We start from the raw sequence: 22,019 nt of genomic DNA on the forward strand, positions 1-22,019 counted from the left end.
TGTTTACCACTGCTCAGAAAATTCAGTATTAATACAAACAAGCTGTGTCATCATTGCCTTTTTATTGGGCTCTTATTTTGAAGGGACTCTTATTTTGAAAAACTGTGTCCTGTGTGTGTGTGTGTGTGTGTGTGTGTGTTGTTGCGTGTGGGGTGTGCTTGTTCTGTCTGTGTTGTGTGTGTGTGTGTGTGTGTGTGTGTGTGTGTGCGTCTGCCTGTCTGTCTGCCTGTGTGTGGTGTGTCTGTCTCTCTCTATGTTGTTTGTGTTTGTGAGAGACAAGGATAAAATGGCCGACTTTAAAAATGTAGTCTTGATGTCTGATATCATACAGAGACTTCAAAAAGTTGTCAAAGGCATGCTTGAGGTTGCCAAGCAACCAGGTGAGCTGGAGGTCAGAGTAATTAGTCACAGGTGCTGCATGCACTGTCCCACTGAGATGCACAGTATATGTCTGAATGATCCCCCTCAAAGATGGCCAAAAAAAAACCTATAAGGTATGCATCAAACCAAAATCTGAAATGACGAGAAGAATGCTCGTCTTGTGTATAATGTCTGTGCCAAGTTTCAGGCGAAAATTGTATAAACTTTGGCCATAGGAGTCAGAGAAAGCACACGTGCTCCCTGGTCCTTTCAGAAAATTCTCTGATCCAAAAACCATGGGAGTGAATGAGGCTGTGGAGGGGGTACTCGATCATTAGCCTGTATGGAGCCAAAACTATAAAAGAGACAGCTTCAACAGTGTTATCACTGCAATCACCTCGCATTTTCCTGCATTTGAGGGGATAATCTGTCTGTAGCTGGGCATTTGAGGCCACGGTAGTCAAATACGTTTTATTTTTTCACTGATCGTTCTCTCCCCTCTCCACTCTTGCGATGACATCACTCACTCTAGCTTTGGAAAGTTCTCGCAATACACACCCATTAATTTTTTGGCTTCGTTTTTCTGGATTTTTGGCAAAACCGTTTGCCGAAACTCTTAGAATCATAGCACACATGTCCCGGCCGAGCCGGTCGTTTGATACCTGTTCTGTGTATGTGCGACAAAAACTCTGGAGAGAGTAGCGAACCAAAAAAAGGGCGTAAGAATAAGTTTAATAAGCGCGGTGGATAACATATAGGTGCGCCTTGCACTCACACTCATAAAGAATATGCGGTGGATAACATATAGTGTGCGCCTTGCACGCACACTCAATAATAATAAGTGCGGTGGATAATAAGTTTGTCGCCTTGCCCGCACACTCAATAAGCCCGAGAGGTTTTAAAGAGGTTGCTCTTTCAGGCACACTCAACTAGAAAATTTCGAAAGAAATTTTGATGTGCGTGACTCTGGCCCCGTCGTCCCCATACATTATTACTGACACTGCTCAGCAAATTCAGTACTAGAAAAGAAATTTTGAGAGTGCGAGTGGGCTGTTTGCTGGGGGTCTGTATCCAAAAAGCACACCTCAATAGTCATTTAACATGTTTATTTAGACACAGGAGCAGCTAGCACTTACATGCTAGCAATTAACATTAGCATGTTAGCATTAGCATGTTAACATTAGCATGTTAATATTAACATGTTAACATTAGCATGTTAACATTGATGCGCTGGCATTTAACATTAACATGTTAGCATTGACATGTTAACATTAACATGTTAACATTAGCATGTTAACATTAACATGTTAGCACTGATGCGCTAGCAATTAACATTACCATGTTAACATTAGCATGTTAGCACTGAAGCGCTGACGCACTAGCGCTTACATGCTAGCAATTAACATTAGCATGTTAGCATTAGCATGTTAACATTAGCATGTTAATATTACCATGTTAGCATTAGAATGTTAACACTGATGCGGTAGCATTTAACATTAGCATGTTAGCATTGACATGTTAACATTAGCATGTTAACATTAGCATGTTAACATTAACATGTTAACATTAACATGTTAGCACTGATGCGCTAGCAATTAACATTACTCATGTTAACATTAGCATGTTACCACTGAAGCGCTGACGCACTAGAAATTAACATTAGCATGTTAGCATTACCATGTTAACATTAGCATGTTAACACTGATGCGCTAGCAATTACCATTAGCATGTTAACATTAGCATGTTAGCACTGATGCATTAGCAATTAACATTAGCATGTTAGCATTAGCATTTTAACGTTGATGCGCTAGCAATTAACATTAGCATGTTAGTTTAGCATGTTAGCACTGATGCGCTAGCAATTAACATTAGCATGTTATCATAAGCATGATTGCACTGATGCGCTAGCAATTAACATTAGCATGTTACCTTCAGCATTTTAACATTACCATGTTAGCACTGATGCATTGCAATTAACCTTAGCATGTTAGCGATGATGCGCTAGCAATTATCTATTTACAGCATGTTAAACATTCAGCATGTTAACAACAGCAATACTTAGCATGTTAAAATTACATGTTGTCAACTGTTGAACATGAGCTTAGCATAGTCGCATTATGTTAGCAAATATGTTTTAAGCGGTTAGGTAGTTCTGCTGTCTCTGTCTGCCATTTTAGACAGACAATTTAAATAGTGCAAAGAATTAAATGGGCTATCATGCGAGCTGCTGGTCCCCCTCCTCCTCTCACAAGCAGGCTGAGGTTGCCAAGCAACCAGGACCAATCAGCAGCAGCTGATGCACACTGTTAAATGTCAGTAGAAATCCTGAGACTGAGAGAAAATGGATGAGACCTTCCTCGAAGAGGAAGGACTTCTGGCCAAACCGTATTTCCAATCATTGAGCCGACTTAACCACAAGCAAGATGAGAACTTCCTAAACATTTTAAATAGTTTTTTTTGTCGATAATGAATAAATGTGCCCTTGGGAGCAGAGAGAGAAACGTTACTTCTGCTTTCTCCAGAAAATTTCCCGCTTTTTAACATGGGAGTTATGAGGCTGAGGATGGGAGTTCTGCCGATATGTGCGTGTCAGGCCAACTTATATTGACAGCTACAACAGTGGTATCACTGCGACCGCCTCGAATTTCCCTACGTTTGAGGGATAATCATGTCTGTAGCTCTGCATTTGCGGCCACAGTCGGATTTACAAATTTATTTTTCTGCGACTTTCTCTCTCCCCCTCCACTCTAGCGATGACATCACTCACTCTAGCTTTGGAAAGTTCTCGCAATACACACCATTCATTTTTTGGCGTGGTTTTTGGTGATTTTTGGCAAAACCGTTTGCCGAAACTCTTAGAAAATATAGCACACCATTCCCGGCCGAGCCAGTCGTTTTGATACCTCTTTTGTGTGTGCGACAAAAAACTCTGGGAGGAGAAGCGAACGAAAAAACCATGGAAGAAACAGAAGACGAATAAGCGGCAAGAATAGCCCGAGAGGTTTTAAAGAGTGTGCTCCTTCAGGCACACTTAATAGAATATAAGCCCGAGAGGTTTAAAAGAGTGTGCGCTTTCAGGCACACTCAATTAAACACATTTGTTCAAACTTCTGCTGAAAGCAAGGATTAGTTTGTCCTTCCCACTACTCAGACAAGTCTGCAAAAGAGATTCCATGAACCACACCACAGCTTTTCCCATCATAAATAAGTACTTCACAAACAAACCGCATTTTCACACCTAACTTCAACCGTACCATTAGCATTAAAATTTTGCATCATGATAAAAATTAAATATACATCAGTAGTTTTGTCATCCAGTAGTGAGTGTTGTATTATTTTCCTCCCCCTCAATGATTAAACATTGAAATTCTGTAATATCTTGATACCATTTGAAGCATGTGATTTTAAATGTGAATAAAGCTGAAATGCAAGCCTAAAGTGCGAAAGAGCTACTCAAAGAATCAAACGTATTTTTTTAAAGGCTGTTATCACAGTGATTAACTTTTGACTGGCAGGCATGGACATCAGTAATGCTGTACTGTGAGAGGGGGATTAGATATTCTGATTTGTACTCTTTCTATTTAGCATCTCCGTCCAATCTCAATTACAGTGGATGATTCGTCAAGCCCCGCATGTCCTGCAAATAAAATGGGTGTTTTTAAAAGGACAATGTTACAGTGATGAGGTAAGCACCGCTTAAACAGAGACCTGAAGTTGCTTTTTTTTTCTATTTGAATGTACTTACATAAAGCAACTCGCTTCTTTAGTAATAATAATGCACACACCTTTTATGCAAACACTGTGTTATATATCAAATGCTTTCTGTTAAGGAAAAATATGAATTGCAGCCAAAGCATTCATTTCATCTTCACAATATATGAAAGTGGAATGTGACATTAAAATTGGACTTTGACAGTAAATATATTCAGGGTCAAAAATATTAAAAACAAACATTCCAGCACTGACATAAAATTTTACTCAGGAAAAAGAGAGTCAACTCTGCAAAAAGTTTTATCAAAGGACAAACACTGCTGTAAAACTCTACATGCTAACAACAAACTGGACCTGTTATTGTAACACTAGGTAACAGTAGGTGTATGATTAAGTTAATTTGCATGTAATGTAGTATAATACTCCATCAATAATGAGTTTAATAACAGCTAAATAGAAACACACCATATAATAAGTATTATTATTTAATAATATCGGCCTTTACATTTATATTTATTTATTTTATTTTATTGTGCTTATATGAAAAAACATTCAGGTAAAATCCTTAACTTTGTTCCTTTTAAAACATCCAGTTGATGAAGAAGAAAAACCCAGCCTTCCATTCAGATGAAAAGAAGTATTTACTTTCATTGAAAACCTTGTCAAATGATCTCTTACCATTTCTGTGAACCTTGGGGGTTTGCTCTTTCTGTGCTTCTTCGTTTTATCTGGAATACAAAAACAGAAATCATTTTGGCATGGAAAAGAGTGGTACACGACGCAAAGACTCACTCACAGTGAAGGCAGTGCAGACTGCAAGTAACGATATTGGGTGCTTCCCACACAGCTGTCGCAGGATGAAGGTCTTTCAAGAAAAACAGATTTCTTCCATAGCTGAGAGACTGCACTATCCATTCTGGAAACAACTGTAACCACGAAGGGGCAAGCCTGTGTGCTCACAATAACACAAGCATGCAAGCCCACCCAATTAAAAGAATGACAGAACAAGTGTGATAAACAGGTTAAAGTTTGCTAATAAGTCAAATGGTGGTTCATTCTCATTACACTGGACCCACTGATCAGTTTGCAAATTTAATACCATCTTACCCTCCAGGGAAGACCAGGTTATTCCACTCAGGTCTTCTCTCTCAGTGAATCACTTTTTTTCTGTATGAACATACGGGTGTGTGGGAGGTGGCACAGTATTCACTGTGTGTTACTGTATCAACATTTATATTATATTGCTGTGGCCTGAATGGGTACCACACGTGGAACAGAGCACGAGAAAAGTGTTATATGTGTAAATTTCTAGTTGAGGCTTTCTTGTATTTTCTCCTTATTTTACTTTTTCTATTCTACTTTAAATTATGTGAAATATATTCGAGGTTCACACACTGTTTTTGCTTACAATAATCAGTTTCTTCTGGGTGCAGGAAACAGTAAACTTATGGCTGTGCAAAGGCAGAAAATCTCATTGACAACTTTATTTGTGTAAATCATGCATCGGGAATGTTGTGATTACTGAAGAGGCCTTGCATGTTCTGCTTCCCATGAGCATGGCAACTGATGGAAAAAAAAACTCTCTGTGGCGCCTGTGTCCTGTACATGACATTAGTGCAAGACAGGTCCTCAAGGACAAAATGGTAACAATTTTGTTCCCAGAGAACGTTAATGGAGTGAGAGGAAGAGGATGTTTCGGCCTCCCAAAATCACAGTGCATGCCGGGATACTAGGAGGAGGTGGTGGACAAGTGTGCCACAGAAGAAGTTCAGTGATTATGTATCATATGTGTGTGTGTCACTGTAGTCACAACCTTCTCATCCTGCGTTTCTTTGTTATATCCCAGGCAACAGCCCAGTTATATAATGTGTCCCCACCCCTGTGCTGTCTAGGAGCATAAGAAGGCACACTGCCAGCAGAAACACAGCAACGCGTCTCATGAGAATGAGGTACAGAGTGTTTGTTTTATTAGCCACGAGGTAGGCAGGGAGGAGACAGGTATGTGACCATTTGAACGCCCTCGACAAAAGGAATCAGGTAAGTGTGTTTTCCTGGAAATTACACTAGCATGGTGATTCTCCAAACAGAGGATGCTGAAGCTTCCCTCAGAGTTGCCACAGCTCCACCTCACAGCTTCCTGTGAGTAAATACGTGTTATTGCAAACCAGTTTGAGATAATATTGCGTATTTTTAGTGGTTAGATGTCTGGAGGTCGATTTTTCCTCAGCATATGGTTTCATTGTTTGCACAGCTTTACATGTGTTTTGTATTAGACCGCACTGCACACCCACAGGCATAAGTAATTATTGCCTACACAAATTTTTATTAGTGGTTTGTATGTTAGAGAGTGGAATGTAAGCTACTTACAGATCAGATTGCACTTCTTACATAACAAGCCACAAACAAGACCCCTTCCACACTGAATGACACCCATGGAGTCAAGCTCTTGTAGTATAAAATTTAACTGCATGCTGTTGGTTGTTAATCAGAGGCCTCAGCGATGGGTGCTTCAAAGTTTGATTCTTTTTCGTATAGGTATATGGTTGGAGTAATAAAAAGAAGTGTTGTGAAAGTAACAATGTATGTGAGCACAAAAGACTGTTAATCAGGTAAAGAGCACTATGGTCTAAGTTAAAGTGATTTTCTGTAGCACACAATACTTGACTGTAATGAATTATGAATACCATGGTTTTAGTGAGAATTTTTTTTTCCTATATCATGTCATAGACCTGATCAAAATATAATTGTAACAAAAGCAGTACTGATATCCAGAAGTATGTGGATGATTGTAACCACAACTTCTTGTTGTATTAAAAAGTTTAAACGTTTTTTTTTATACAGTAAAGACATCTGAGTATAATGGTGTAAGAAAATAGTAATAAACATGTTTTTTTTTTAACTGAAGTATAAACAAGTTATAATAGTGAATCTTGGAGAAAGTGGAGCAAAAAAAAAAACAAGAAAACACAGGTCAGGCTGTGCTGTGCACAGAAGACAGGGGGTATAAAAGGAGATGCTTTGAGACAGGAAAATCAGTCTTTCCATGGATGAAAAAAGCTGCTGCCAACTTCTAATTAACTATTTGGACTTAATAATTTGGTTGGATAAAAATCTTCTGATCAAGAAACTTTCTACTGAAACCCAAACACTCTGAAGAACAGAACAGGAAAACACCAACTCCAATGAGTGGAAAGGGCGACAGGCACATTAGCCTAAAAAAGGACCAAACTAATTCCATCCACAGTGCCCGGTATTAAGACAGCAGGGAATGATTATAGGGCTGTTCATATTTTTCCTTGTTATAGCTGTTGGGGTTGCTGAGGTGGCCCGGGTGATGGCTACTATTTTCATGGAAAACTGTTCTGTAACCACGGGAAAACAATAAAAGGATGTACAACAAATTGCGAGTGCCGGTGATAAAACCAGGGGCAGATTTTGTAACCTTGACCACGAAATAAATTGAGGCAGGGGAGAAAACACAAAAAGGTGCGAATACAAGACACAACAACTGTTTAGTGTCTTAAAAACCACAGAAAAAATCCAGATCAAACTCCCATACATCCCCCCTAAACTGCAACTGAACACTGTCAACATGTGACACAGAAATGACCAAGAATCTGCAAAGCACAATGAACCACTTGCCAATCAACCAATCAATCAACCAATCAAATCAATCAACAATCACTAATGTAACTTAACATTATGTAGTTGTCATATCAATCAAAAGGGATTGATCTAGATTGGTTCCATGTGCACTGTCTAGTCTTTCCATGCTTATCTACCTACAATATATGTATACAAATGTATTGCAGACAAACCCAAACAGGTGTGGCATTGAAATGTGTCATCTTGATTTATGCAATGTGATATCTAATTGATAGCGAGGATCAGGCTGGGCGGGATGGGCAGGAGGGGTGTGTGCATGTCTCAATTAGGCACGGGGATGTGGGCGAGGGAGTCAGGCTCTTCACTGGTGTTGTTGTATGACACCACAAAAAACTTAATAACCTTTCTTTCATCTTCAGCCTACTCTTCGTCTGCCATGTTGGTGGGAAATGTGATTTTTGCACCATGGGGGCCCAAAGTTACGTCCACTGCACAAGAAACGTGTGTGCTTTTAAAATCCCAAACGCCCAGTCTGGTGTGAATTCTGTCCTTAGACCCTCGGTTCGAGTGAGGAAAAACTTGCCCACAAAAACCCGTTTAACAGGGAAAAAATGTGGAAGAAACCTCAGGAAGAGCCACAGAGGAGGGATCCCTCTCCCAGGACGGACAGACGTGCAATGCAGACTTCAACAAAGTTAGTCAAAGGCATGCTTGAGGTTGCCAAGCAACCAGGGTGAGCTGGAGGTCAGAGTAATTAGTCACAGGTGCTGCATGCTGCACTGTGTCTGTCCCACTGAGATGCACAGTATATGTCTGAATGATCCCCCTCAAAGATGGCCAAAAAAAAACCTATAAGGTATGCATCAAACCAAAATCTGAAATGACGAGAAGAATGCTCGTCTTGTGTATAATGTCTGTGCCAAGTTTCAGGCGAAAATTGTATAAACTTTGGCCGTAGGAGTCAGAGAAAGCACACGTGCTCCCTGCTCCTTTCAGAAAATTCTCTGATCCAAAAACCATGGGAGTGAATGAGGCTGTGGAGGGGGGTACTCGATCAATTAGCCTGTATGGAGCCAAAACTATAAAAGAGACAGCTTCAACAGTGTTATCACTGCAATCACCTCGCATTTTCCTGCATTTGAGGGGATAATCATGTCTGTAGCTGGGCATTTGAGGCCACGGTAGTCAAATACGTTTTATTTTTTCACTGATCGTTCTCTCCCCTCTCCACTCTTGCGATGACATCACTCACTCTAGCTTTGGAAAGTTCTCGCAATACACACCCATTAATTTTTTGGCTTCGTTTTTCTGGATTTTTGGCAAAACCGTTTGCCGAAACTCTTAGAAAAGTCATAGCACACATGTCCCGGCCGAGCCGGTCGTTTTGATACCTGTTCTGTGTATGTGCGACAAAAACTCTGGGAGGAGTAGCGAACCAAAAAAAGGGCGTAAGAATAAGTTTAATAAGCGCGGTGGATAACATATAGTGTGCGCCTTGCACTCACACTCAATAAGAATAAGTGCGGTGGATAACATATAGTGTGCGCCTTGCACGCACACTCAATAATAATAAGTGCGGTGGATAATATATAGTGTGCGCCTTGCACGCACACTCAATAAGCCCGAGAGGTTTTAAAGAGTGTGCTCTTTCAGGCACACTCAACTAGAAAATTTCGAAAGAAATTTTGAGTGTGCGTGACTCTGGCCCCGTCGTCCCCATACATTATTACTGACACTGCTCAGCAAATTCAGTACTAGAAAAGAAATTTTGAGAGTGACGAGTGGGCTGTTGCTGGGGGTCTGTATCCAAAAAGCACACCTCAAATAGTCATTTTTAACATGTTTATTTAGACACAGGAGCAGCTAGCACTTACATGCTAGCAATTAACATTAGCATGTTAGCATTAGCATGTTAACATTAGCATGTTAATATTAACATGTTAACATTAGCATGTTAACATTGATGCGCTGGCATTTAACATTAACATGTTAGCATTGACATGTTAACATTAACATGTTAACATTAGCATGTTAACATTAACATGTTAGCACTGATGCGCTAGCAATTAACATTACCATGTTAACATTAGCATGTTAGCACTGAAGCGCTGACGCACTAGCGCTTACATGCTAGCAATTAACATTAGCATGTTAGCATTAGCATTTTAACGTTGATGCGCTAGCAATTAACATTAGCATGTTAGTTTAGCATGTTAGCACTGATGCGCTAGCAATTAACATTAGCATGTTATCATAAGCATGATTGCACTGATGCGCTAGCAATTAACATTAGCATGTTACCATTAGCATTTTAACATTACCATGTTAGCACTGATGCATTAGCAATTAACATTAGCATGTTAGCGATGATGCGCTAGCAATTATCATTAGCATGTTAACATTAGCATGTTAACAACAGCAATTACCATTAGCATGTTAACATTAGCATGTTAACATTAGCATGTTAACACTGATGCTTAGCATTAGTCGCTAATGTTAGTAAATATGTCTTTACGCGTTAGCGCTAGCTGCTCTGCTGTCTCTGTCTGCCATTTTAGACAGACAATTTCAAATTAAGTGCCAAGAACTACTAAAATGGCTACCGCTCGGCTTCTGCCTGCTGGCCCCTCCCCCCTCTCCTCCTTCAAGCAGGCTGAGGTTGCCAAGCAACCAGGACCTAATCAGCAGCAGCTGATCTGCACCTGTTAAAATGTCAGTTAGAAATCCTGAGACTGAGAGAAAATGCTGAGACCTTCCCTCGAAGAGGAAGGACTTCTGGCCAAACCGTATTTCCAATCATTGAGCCGACTTAACCACAAGCAAGATGAGAACTTCCTAAACATTTTAAATAGTTTTTTTGTGTCGATAAATGAATAAATGTGCCCTTGGGAGCAAGAGAGAGAAACGTTACTTCTGCTTTCCTCCAGAAAATTTCCCGCCTTTTTAACATGGGAGTATATGAGGCTGAGGATGGGAGTTGCTGCCGCATATGTGCGTGTCAGGCCAAAACTATATATCTGACAGCTACAACAGTGGTATCACTGCGACCGCCTCGAATTTCCCTACGTTTGAGGGGATAATCATGTCTGTAGCTCTGCATTTGCGGCCACAGTCGCAGTTTACAAATTTATTTTTCTGCGACTTTCTCTCTCCCCCTCCACTCTAGCGATGACATCACTCACTCTAGCTTTGGAAAGTTCTCGCAATACACACCCATTCATTTTTTGGCGTGGTTTTTGGTGATTTTTGGCAAAACCGTTTGCCGAAACTCTTAGAAAAGTCATAGCACACCATTCCCGGCCGAGCCAGTCGTTTTGATACCTCTTTTGTGTGTGCGACAAAAACTCTGGGAGGAGAAGCGAACGAAAAAACCATGGAAGAAACAGAAGACGAATAAGCGGAAGAATAAGCCCGAGAGGTTTTAAAGAGTGTGCTCCTTCAGGCACACTTAATAAGAATAATAAGCCCGAGAGGTTTTAAAGAGTGTGCGCTTTCAGGCACACTCAATTAAACACATTTGTATCAACTTCTGCTGAAAGACAAGGATTAGTTTGTCCTTCCCACTACTCAGACAAGTCTGCAAAAGAGATTCCATGACTTCACCACAGCTTTTCCCATCATAAATAAGTACTTCACAAACAAACAGCATTTGTCACACTCTAACTTCAACCGTAACCATTAGCATTAAAAATTTATGCCATCATTAGATAAAAATTAAATATACATCAGTAAGTTCTGTCATCCAGTAGTGAAGTTTGATATTATTTTCCTCCCCCATCAATGATTAAACATTTGAAATTCTGTAATTATTTGATTACCATTTGAAGCATGTGATTTTAAATGTAGAATAAAGCTGAAATGCAAGCCTAAAGTGCGAAAGAGCTACTCAAAGAATAAACGTATTTTTTTAAAAGGCTGTTATCACAGTGATTAACTTTTGACTGGCAGGCATGGACATCAGTAAATGCTGTACTGTGAGAGGGGGATTAGATATTCTGATTTGTACTCTTTCTATTTAGCATCTCCGTCCAATCTCAATTACAGTGGATGATTCAGTCAAAGCCTGCATGTCCTGCAAATAAAATGGGTGTTTTTAAAAGGACAATGTTACAGTGATGAGGTAAGCACTGCTTAAACAGAGACCATGAAGTTGCATTTTTTTTCTATTTGAATGTACTTACATAATAGCAACTCGCTTCTTTAGTGAATAATAATGCACACACCCTTTTATGCAAACACTGTGTTCATATATCAAATGCTTTCTGTTAAGGAAAATATTGAATTGCAGCAAAGTCATTCATTTCATCTTCAAATATATGAATGTGAAATGTGACATTAAAATTGGACTTATGACAGATAAAATATATTCAGGGTCAAATATATTAAAAACAAACATTCCAGCACTGACCTAAAATATTTACTCAGGAACAAAGAAGTCAACTCTGCAAAAAGTTTTATCAAAGGACAAACACTGCTGTAAAACTCTACATGCTACACAACAACTGGACCTGTTATTGTAACACTAGGTAACAGTAGGTGTTATGATTAAGTTAATTTGCATGTAAATGTAGTATAATACATAAATCAATAATGGAGTTTAATAACAGCTAAAATAGTAAACACACCATATAATAAGTATTATTATTTAATAATATGAATTACATTTATTATTTATTTATTATTTATTATTATTGTGCTTATAATGAAAAACATTCAGGTAAAATCCTTAACTTTGTTCCTTTTAAACATCCAGTTGATGAAGAAGAAAACCAGCCTTCCATTCAGATGAAAAGAAGTATTTACTTTCATTGAAAACCTTGTCAAATGATCTCTTACCTTTCTGTGAACCTTTGGGGTCTTTGAGCTCTTTCTGTGCTTCTTCGATTTTATCTGGAATACAAAAACAGAAATCATTTTGAGCATGGAAAAGAGTGGTACACAGACGCAAAGACTCACTCACAGTGAAGGCAGTGCAGAATGCAAGTAACGATATTGGGGATGCTTCCCACACAGCTGTCGCAGGATGAAGGTCTTTCAAATGAAAAACAGATATTCTTCCATAGCTGAGAGACTGCACTATACCATTCTGGAAACAACTGTAACCACGAAGGGGGCAAGCCTGTGTGCTCACAATAACACAAGCATGCAAGCCCACCCACTTAAAGAAATGACAGAACAAGTGTGATAAACAGGTTAAGTTTGCTAATAAGTCAATATGGTGGTTCATTCTCATTACACTGACCCACTGATCAGTTTGCAAATTTAAATACCATCTGTACCCTCCAGGGAAGACCAGGTTATTCCACTCAGGTCTTCTCTCTCAGGTGAATCACTTTTTTTCTGTATGAACCATACGGGTGTGTGGGAGGTGGCACAGTATTCACTGTGTGTTACTGTAATCAACATTAATTATATATGCTGTGGCCTGAATGGGTTACACAGTGGAACAGAGGCAGAGAAAAGTGTGTATATTAGTGTAAATTCTAGTTGAGGCTTTCTTGTATTTTCTCCTTATTTTTCACTTTTTTCTATTCTACTTTAAATTATGTGAAATATATTCAGAGGTGTCACACAACTGTTTTGCTTACAATAATCAGTTTCTTCTGGGTGCAGGAAACAGTAACTTATGGCTGTGCAAAGGCAGAAAATCTCATTGACACTTTATTTGTGTAAATCATGCATCGGGAAATGTGTGATTACTGAAGAGGCCTTGCATGTTTCTGCTTCCCATGAGCATGGAAACTAGATGGAAAAAAAACTCTCTGTGGCGCCTGTGTCCTGTACATGACATTAGAGTGCAAGACGAGTCCTCAAGGACAAATGGTAACAATTTTGTCCCAGATTGAACGTTAATGGAGTGAAGAGGAAGAGGATGTTCTGCGGCTCCCAAAATCACAGTGCAATGCCGGGAATACTCAGAGGAGGGGTGGACACAAGTGTGCCACAGAAGAAGTCAGTGGATTATGTCATCATATGTGTGTGTGTCACTGTAGTCACAACCTTCTCCATCTCTGCGCTTCTCTGTATATCCCAGGCACACGCCACAGATTATATAATGTGTCCCCACCCCTGTGCTGTCTAGGAGCATAAGAAAGGCACACTGCCAGCAGAAACACAGCAACCGAGTCTCATGAGAAGAGGACAGAGTGTTTGTTTATATGCAAGAGGTAGGCAGGGAGGAGACAGGTATGTGACCATGTGAACGCCCTCGACAACAGGAATCAGGTAAGCTGTGTTTTCCTGGAAATTACACTAGCATGGTGATTCTCCAAACAGAGGATGCTGAAGCTTCCCTCAGAGTTGCCACAGCTCCACCTCACAGCTTCCTGGAGTAAATAGCTGTTATTGCAAACCAGTTTGAGATAATATTGCTTATTTTAGTGGTTAGATGATCTGGAGGTCGATTTTTCTCAGCATATGGTTCATTGTTTGCACAGCTTGATACATGTGTTTTGTATTAGACCGCACTGGCACACCAAGGCATAAGTAATTATTGCCTAACAAAATTTTTATTAGTGGTTCTGTATGTTAAGAGAGTGGAATGTAAGCTACTACAGATCAGATTGCACTTCTTACATAACAAGCCACAAACAAGACCCCTTCACACTGAATGACACCCATGGAGTCAAGCTCTTGTAGTATAAAATTTAATGCATGCTTTGATTGTTAATCAGAGGCCTCAGCGATGGGTGCTTCAAAGTTTGATTCTTTTCGTAAGGTATATGGTTTGGAGTAATAAAAGAGAAGTGTGTGAAAAGTAATACAATGTTATGTGAGCACAAAAGACTGTTAATCAGGTAAAGAGCACTATGGTCTAAGTAAAGTTGATTTTCTGTGAGCACACAATACTGTTAATGAATTATGAATACCATGGTTTTAGTGAGAATTGATTTATCATGTCATAGAACTGATCAAAATATGAAGTGTGTAATTGTAACAAGAAGCAAGTAATGATTATACCAGAAGTATGTGGATGATTGTAACACAAACTTCTTGTTGTATTAAAAAGTTTATAACGTTTTTTTTTAATACAGTAAAAGACATCTGATATAATGGTGTAAGAAAATAGTAATAAACATGTTTTTTTTTTAACTAGAAGTATAACTAAGTTATAATAGTGTAATCTTGGAGAAAGTGGAGCAAAAAAAAAAACAAGAAAACACAGGTCAGGCTGTGCTGTGCACAGAAGACAGGGGGGTATAAAAGGAGATGCTTTGAGACAGGAAAATCAGTCTTTCCATGGATGAAAAAAAGCTGCTGCCAACTTTCTAATTAACTAATTTGGACTTAATAATTTGAATTGTTGGATAAAAATCTTCTGATCAAGAAAACTTTCGACTGAAACCCAACACTCTGAAGAACAGAACAGGAAACACCAACTCAAATGAGTGGAAAGGGACAAGGCAGCATTAGCCTAAAAAAGGACCAAACTAATTCCATCCACAGTGCCCGAGTTATTAAGACAGCAGGGAATGATTATAGGGCTGTTCATATTTTTCCTTGTTATAGCTGTTGGGGTTGCTGAGGTGGCCCGGGTGATGGCTACATATTTCATTGGAAACTGTTCTGTAACCACGGGAAAACAATAAAAGGAATGTACACAAATATTGCGAGTTGCCGGTGATAAAAACCAGAGCAGATTGTGGAACATGACCACGAAATTTGAGGGCAGGGAGAGAAAACACAAAAAGGTCGTACATAAAACCAAACTGTTTAGTGTCTTAAACAAAACAGAAAAAAATCCAGATCAAACTCCTACTTAATACTGCACTGAACATACTGTCAACACTGTGACACAGAAATGACCAAGAATCTGCAAAGCACAATGAACCACTTGCCAATCAACCAATCAATCAACCAATCAATCAATCAATCAATCACTAATGTAACTTAAACATGTAGTTGTCATATTCCAATCAAAAGGGATTGATCTAGATTGGTTCACTGTTCACTGTCTAGTCTTTCCAGCTATTATCTACCTACAATATATGTATACAAATGTATGCAGACAAACCCAAACAGGTTGGCATTGAAATGTGTCATCTTTGATTTATGCAATGTGATATCTAATGATATGCGAGGATCAGGCTGGGATGGGCAGGAGTGGGTGTGTGCATGTCAATTAGGCAGGAGATTGTGGGCGAGGGAGTCAGGCTCTTCACTGGTTGTTGTCATGACAACCACAAATCTTTAATGCAACCTCTCTTTCCTATCTTCCAGCCTACTCTTCGCTCTGCACTGTTGAGTGGGAAATGTGATTATTTGCACCATGGGGGCCAAAGTTACGTCACTGCACAAGAAACGTGTGTGCTTTTAAATCCCAACGCCCACCTGGTGTGAATTCACAACCCATCAGTTATGGCCAGCGGCTTTCTCAAAGCAAAGGGAAGCCCATCTCACGTCCATTTAGGCGTCTGACAGACAATTATCAGTCAAGACAGGCTGCACATGCAAACACATGCTAATAAGATAAAGCACCAATTCGCCCTCTGGAAAATGGACCTAATAAACAAAACTTCTGTGTGACCCCTGCCTGTCTAATGAATAACAATATTACATTACAACAAACTGGTAACTTCAACCCACATTGAGCAGCAGCACAACTGACTGGCACTGGATTCCCCCTGAGACCTCTTCTGTCTATTGGCTAACAAATAACCAGCCAGGCTTCACACACCCTCCTCCTTTCATTGCCAGCTTGTAACACATTTGTATTTTGCTCAACAGTCTGCCCTGCTGGGCCTCAACATGCCAAATGGCAGACATCAACAGCATAGTGGTCGCGTTCCATGGAGTCCATATGCATAGTGTTCACATGTTTCAAATGGCCACAATGGCTTGGCTCCAGCTTTTCCTGCTAGCATCAAAGATATATGTTTGGGGTTGGGATTGTTTTGCAATAACATCTGTGAGCATTGAAGTGTCATCATAATGCACAACACTATACAAGCAACATGTCTGAACAATGCCAGTGGACCACAGTGTGTGGGCAGATGTAAGTGTTAAATCAGTGCGGTTAATCAGTTTATAGTGTTTAGTGTATCAGGACAAAATGGCAATGGAAGTGTTAAAGGTTAAGCTGCCTAACACACAAACATATAATGAAGTAAGAGGAGCCAGGAGGGTTGAGTTTGATGTTTGGGCGATAGTACACTGTGCTTTCCCTTATGGACAGACGATGATGCAGAACGGAGCAATCCCCTGACATACCAAAAGTGTCCCATTACTCTGCAGTCTATCATCATTAACTGGTTACGAGGGGAGTGCAAAGTCACTAACCTGCTGCCTCACATTAGCTGGACTGGGAGCTAGAGAACCTTGCTCTATCAAATCTAATCGGCACAAAAAACACAGAGAGAATAACAGGAAGATAAAAAGATGGAGACAGAGCCATTTGGTGAAAAAAAGTACACAGGTGTCAACAAAGAATGGCTAAACATTGTTTGTGGCTGCTTCCACTTGTGAATGATCAGCTGCAGATGAACCTAGTAAAAGTAATTGTAATTTGAAAGTAATTTAGCCTGTTTAAATGCTGCAAATGTGAGGGTTTTCTACTTTTCCTGGGTTATGTTGTCGAAAAATGAAAAAATGCCTTTCATAATTTTCTTAAGAGCCAGGAAATATCTTTAAATGTCCTTTCATCCTCTTCAACACCATCTAGATATCAGCTTACAGAGCAGCAGCAAATCCTCATTTGAGAAACTGTCAATGAATTAATCACTGACAGAAAATTCTGCAGCACTGACTTCAAAAACAGTTGAGTATCGAGTATCTTGTCAGATTTATAATGTTGTTTAAAATGTATTTAAATTAGAAACCATCTAATCAAATAATGATGAAAGTTAAAGCAGGAAGAATCTAAAACTCTGGAGCCTGGAGATCAGCTTCTGACTGCTAAGCATCACCAGAAATGGGGGGTAGGGAGGGGGGCAGCTGTTGAGCTGTTTATGTGCGGCATAAACCTGCATGTTAAATGATAATAACAGCATTAACTAAAGCTTTGGTAGGTACCTTCTAATAATATATTGCCATAAAGAGGGAGCAATGCAGGTCGTGTACAGAGAGCAACAAAAACTAGATAAATAATGCAGTTCTGAGGATTTACTTGTTTGAGTCACGTGTCCCATTTTGGACAATAATAAGAACAATGAAAGAAGTAATTTCTTCTTACTTGTAATAATTTGTGATCAAGCTGCAAACAACCAGCGACAAATGAAATATTAATCATACTCTCCCTCCTGCACACACACAGACAAAGACAGTGGTTTGGTGTGTTATCTGTACAGTACTCAGTACTGCTGCTGCCCCCACAGGAAACTGTAGGTGGAAGAAGCAGTGACTGGAGACCACTGATTATTGGGACTGCGTGGGCACCCTTGTGAAAAATTGATATCACGAGAAACCTACTGGGTGGGTAGCAAAGTGTGTGTGCGTGTGTGTGCATGTGTATATAGGAAGTTTAATGCAGGGTTGAACATGAATGTGACATCTTTCTTCTACTTAAGCATTTCTGGCCCTGATTTAGTCTATCCAATTATTCAAATCATTTATTTGAGTTAGTTGAAGTACGGATACCACACTGGAGTAGAAATTATCTAATGTATGGAAAATGTACTTAAAGTGTCAGTGTTGCATTAAAGGTGCAGTGATATTAGGGGACTGTATTTATAGAATATGGAATATAACATATGTATTCAGGTTTGTAATATTGATGTGTTTTGCATAATCACCTGATATTAAGAATCATTATGGTTTAATGACTGTAGGATGACCCTTTTATATCTACAGAGGGAGTATGTGCTCTTCTATGAAGTCTGATATGTTTTTACAGCAGCACAGAACATACAAACTAGTCACTGGTTCTAGATCAAACAGCCACTGTAGCTTCTGCTACTTGTGGAAGGGGAGGGTGACCACTAGATGTGAGTAAACACTTTGGACCTTTAATGCATAAGCAGCATTTAGTTTAATTAAATTTTTAACTATTTTAATAGTAATAATACTAATGTATAAAAAAGTCTTAACTGAACTCCGAGCAACTTTTCACTTGTGATTTCTGTCAGTGCTTGAGCCTAACTGTTTCAGATAAGATGTGAAACAATCATTGAAATTCAGCAGCAAGCCGTTGACTGTGCACCAACACCCACTTCTTTCTTTGAGGAGGTTAGAAAAAGTGGAACTAAAACAAGTTTTACGTCAAGCTTCATCCAGTCAGAGTCTCAAGTTTCCCCCCTGGACTGTGAGGGCTAACTAACTGAGCTCAGCGACTGATGGCTGCTGTGTTGACAAAAGACACCTCAACTGGCCTCAAGAAACAGGAAACACATTTCATTCATTTCAGGGTGAAAACAAATTTTGTGAACATACAGTGCATCAGCCAAGGCCACTATACACACATATGTGTGTGTGTGTGTGTGTGTGTGTGTGCGTGAGTGTGCGTGAGTGTGCGTGAGTGTGTGTGTGTGTACGAGAAGGAGAGTGACAGAGTGCTGCATCACCTGACCTGGCCTCCACAATCACCTGACCTAAACCCAGTTAAGGTGGTTTGCCATGAATGTGACTGAGAGAATGGCAGGAGTGTGCAGATGATGTCATCAAAGCAAAATCAAAAATCTAAAATTATGATGTCTTATTCCATAGTTTAATGTCTTCAATAATAATCTGCAATGTATATAATACTGGACCTCATACAGTATGTCTGTTTCTTTTTTATTAAGACTATTAAGATGTATTCTATGAAACTAGCATAGATAAAAGATTAAGAACTATTGACAAATGAACATTTATAAATCCGTCCATGGTTATTATGTTTCTATAAAGTATAGTTAAGCACTTCATAGATTTAGATAGAAACATTTCTTTTAGACTGCCAGCCACACAGTCTTCACGGTAATAATTAACAGTAATTAAAATCGAATTCAAATCAGTCTGTTTTGTACAGAGCAGCCTGAAGTCCCACAGGGCCTGTCAGATCAAAAGTGAAGGCAGAGCTGCCTTTAGTTGAAGGGTCTGCACTTAACAACAGCCAAAGAAAGAAAAACACCTATGATCCCTCAGGGTCCACTGGTTCTGCCCACTTGGTGCTATGGTTGAACGACAGCACACTAACTGCTCCTTCTGAGTCGCTTACTTTGATGAGAGCTGTCACACTCAATTTGACAACAGTGTTTATGTTGCTGTGGACAGTGGCTTTCAGTAGAAGTCAAAAATAAAACTGCAGCTGCACACAAATCTGACCTCAAGCTCACCATGAATACATAAAAAATCCCACTGAGCTCAGTGCAAACAGTCACTTTATGAGAATAAAGTGACTGTGTGAGTGTTTTACAACCGTCTATAGGACAAAATGTTCACTTCTTACCAGCTGATGTTTCACGGAACAAACACTCAGAAGCTCCTTTTGTTCGGGAACAAAAGACAACTGGCGAAAGAACAAGTACATATATACTCCATGTGTCAACACAAGCCGTCACAAGTCTGTGTTTCCGCCCTATCAGCTGTGGCTCTGCAGCAGTGCGGGGCGTTGCCAGCGGTTTCCTCAGAATAATGTGACGAGGAGGGGAATTCCTGTACGGCCTGGGGGGGGGGGTACTGCTGCCCAAACAGAGCAGGCCGGGTGACGTCACTTCATCTGGCTTAGGCACCCTCCAGGGGATCCTTCTCTCACTCTCCCTCCCTCTTTCTGTTTGTGTTGGAGGGGGAGGAATTTAACGTCCCCTGCCAACTGCTGGTTGCCCAACAGCTCACTCACCTAGTCAGGAAGACTCAGAGGTGTTTAAAAAAAAAAAATCCAACTCACATCCTACTGCTTCTTTTTCTGTTCCTTTTAAATCATGAGGTTGCACCTAAGCAGTTGTATAGTTTCAGTTTCATTTGATTTTGCTTGAGTCTCTTTAAAGAATCCCTTCAGAATATTGTAAAATACTTTGCTTGGCATTGAATGCCAAATCTTGTTTTCTTATTCAGGTTTTAGCATGTATGTATGGGTTTCAATGTACAGGGAAATTTGTTTGAACTGTGCATATGACAAACCATGACTCTTAAACCATGGCCCTCTGCACCTCCTCAACTTGTCAGAAAAAAAACAAAAAAAACAACCAGCCTCAAAGTTTCTTCTTTATTGTAATTTCACACCTGTGACCAAATGGATTTCTTTCTTGGATAATAAAGCCCAATTTGATTTGATGTAAGCACAGAAAATATCCACTATAATTAAAGTTCCCTGTGAAATCCATGGGGACACCCAGCAGCAGTGTTGTTTTTCTTTTTAACAGCAAAAAAATATACATTCAAAGCTGTGTGTGGGCACATAACCTGTGTCTGTGGCTGAGACACCAGGATATTGTGAGAAGTCAATATTAAATTGTGCCACTCAGTGGAAGCCGTTTAAAAAAGACAAGCAGAGGTTGTCGGCCTGGTAAATAAAGGGATGTTGACATTGACAGGCTGAGATAAACTGCAGGGTTCCAGTCAGGGATTTTGGGGGAGGGATTGACCGGGGTTGATATTTAAACCCCAATATTGATAATAATAATTCATAGTGATAATTCACCTTGCTTGGGGCAACTGACAAGTACTTAAACATGACATGAAACATACTAGGCATTAGATGATAAAATGAATAATCTCTGTGAGTAACGCTTGCCTTACTGTACTGTACTCTGGTTTGGAACAAAGAGGAAGCTTCTTTACACTGAAGGACGCTGCTTTATTTTTGGATTTGTCATTATGGGGAATTCTGAAGATTTTACAGTTTAGCTGCAAAAGAGGTTCAGAAAATCAGATAAACATTTACCCAGGCCAAAGACAACAAACAGCATGACCACACACTTTTTGCAGTGTCATTGCCAGGGTACAGAAGATAAATACTTCACAGGCACAAACTCCAGGATCAACATCATGCTCTGTAATTAGGGCCGTCCAAAGCAACAGCATGAAGTTGGTGTTAGCGGATTGAAAGCAAAATTAAACACTGACTCACATAGATAGCTTAGTGCAGAATATCTACTGCTCTTAAAAATGACATAAAGAGGAATCTGTGCAAACATTGCCCCATAGAAGTGTGTGTGTTAGCAAAAAATGTGAAGAGCAAAGGAGGACACACCGTCTCATCCCAGTGAGAACATCTAAGTTAATAACAGCTGAGTGGGTGATAATTCAACAGAGCTAGAATGAAGTAATCCAACTAGTAACCTCTAATACTAATACCTCTGTTTGTCCATTAGGTTAAGATACACACTTACACACCATAGTCATGAACTGAACTGATTTTGTTGGCAAAATTCTTATATCCTCGGAATCGAACAGAATTCTGGCCAATACGGTTCATCCAATTAACAGAT

The 22,019-nt window shown here is 39.7% G+C and overlaps 1 protein-coding gene across 7 annotated transcripts in view; it reads right to left on the minus strand.

The window, feature by feature from the left end:
• The window catches only part of hivep1 (HIVEP zinc finger 1), an 82,854-nt gene that overhangs the window by 28,751 nt on the left and 32,084 nt on the right, over window positions 1-22,019 (minus strand). For 6 of the 7 annotated variants that reach the window (XM_027276416.1, XM_027276406.1, XM_027276424.1 and 3 more), the window contains one exon: window positions 12,514-12,567. In XM_027276416.1, coding sequence (XP_027132217.1) covers window positions 12,514-12,567 — 54 coding nt within the window. Of the gene's footprint in view, window positions 1-12,513; window positions 12,568-20,038; window positions 20,140-22,019 lie in introns of those variants that run through there. The other variant, XM_027276443.1, reaches the window with a different exon arrangement.

Source organism: Larimichthys crocea, chromosome III (assembly GCF_000972845.2).
Source record: "Larimichthys crocea isolate SSNF chromosome III, L_crocea_2.0, whole genome shotgun sequence".
Classification (NCBI taxonomy): domain Eukaryota; kingdom Metazoa; phylum Chordata; class Actinopteri; family Sciaenidae; genus Larimichthys; species Larimichthys crocea.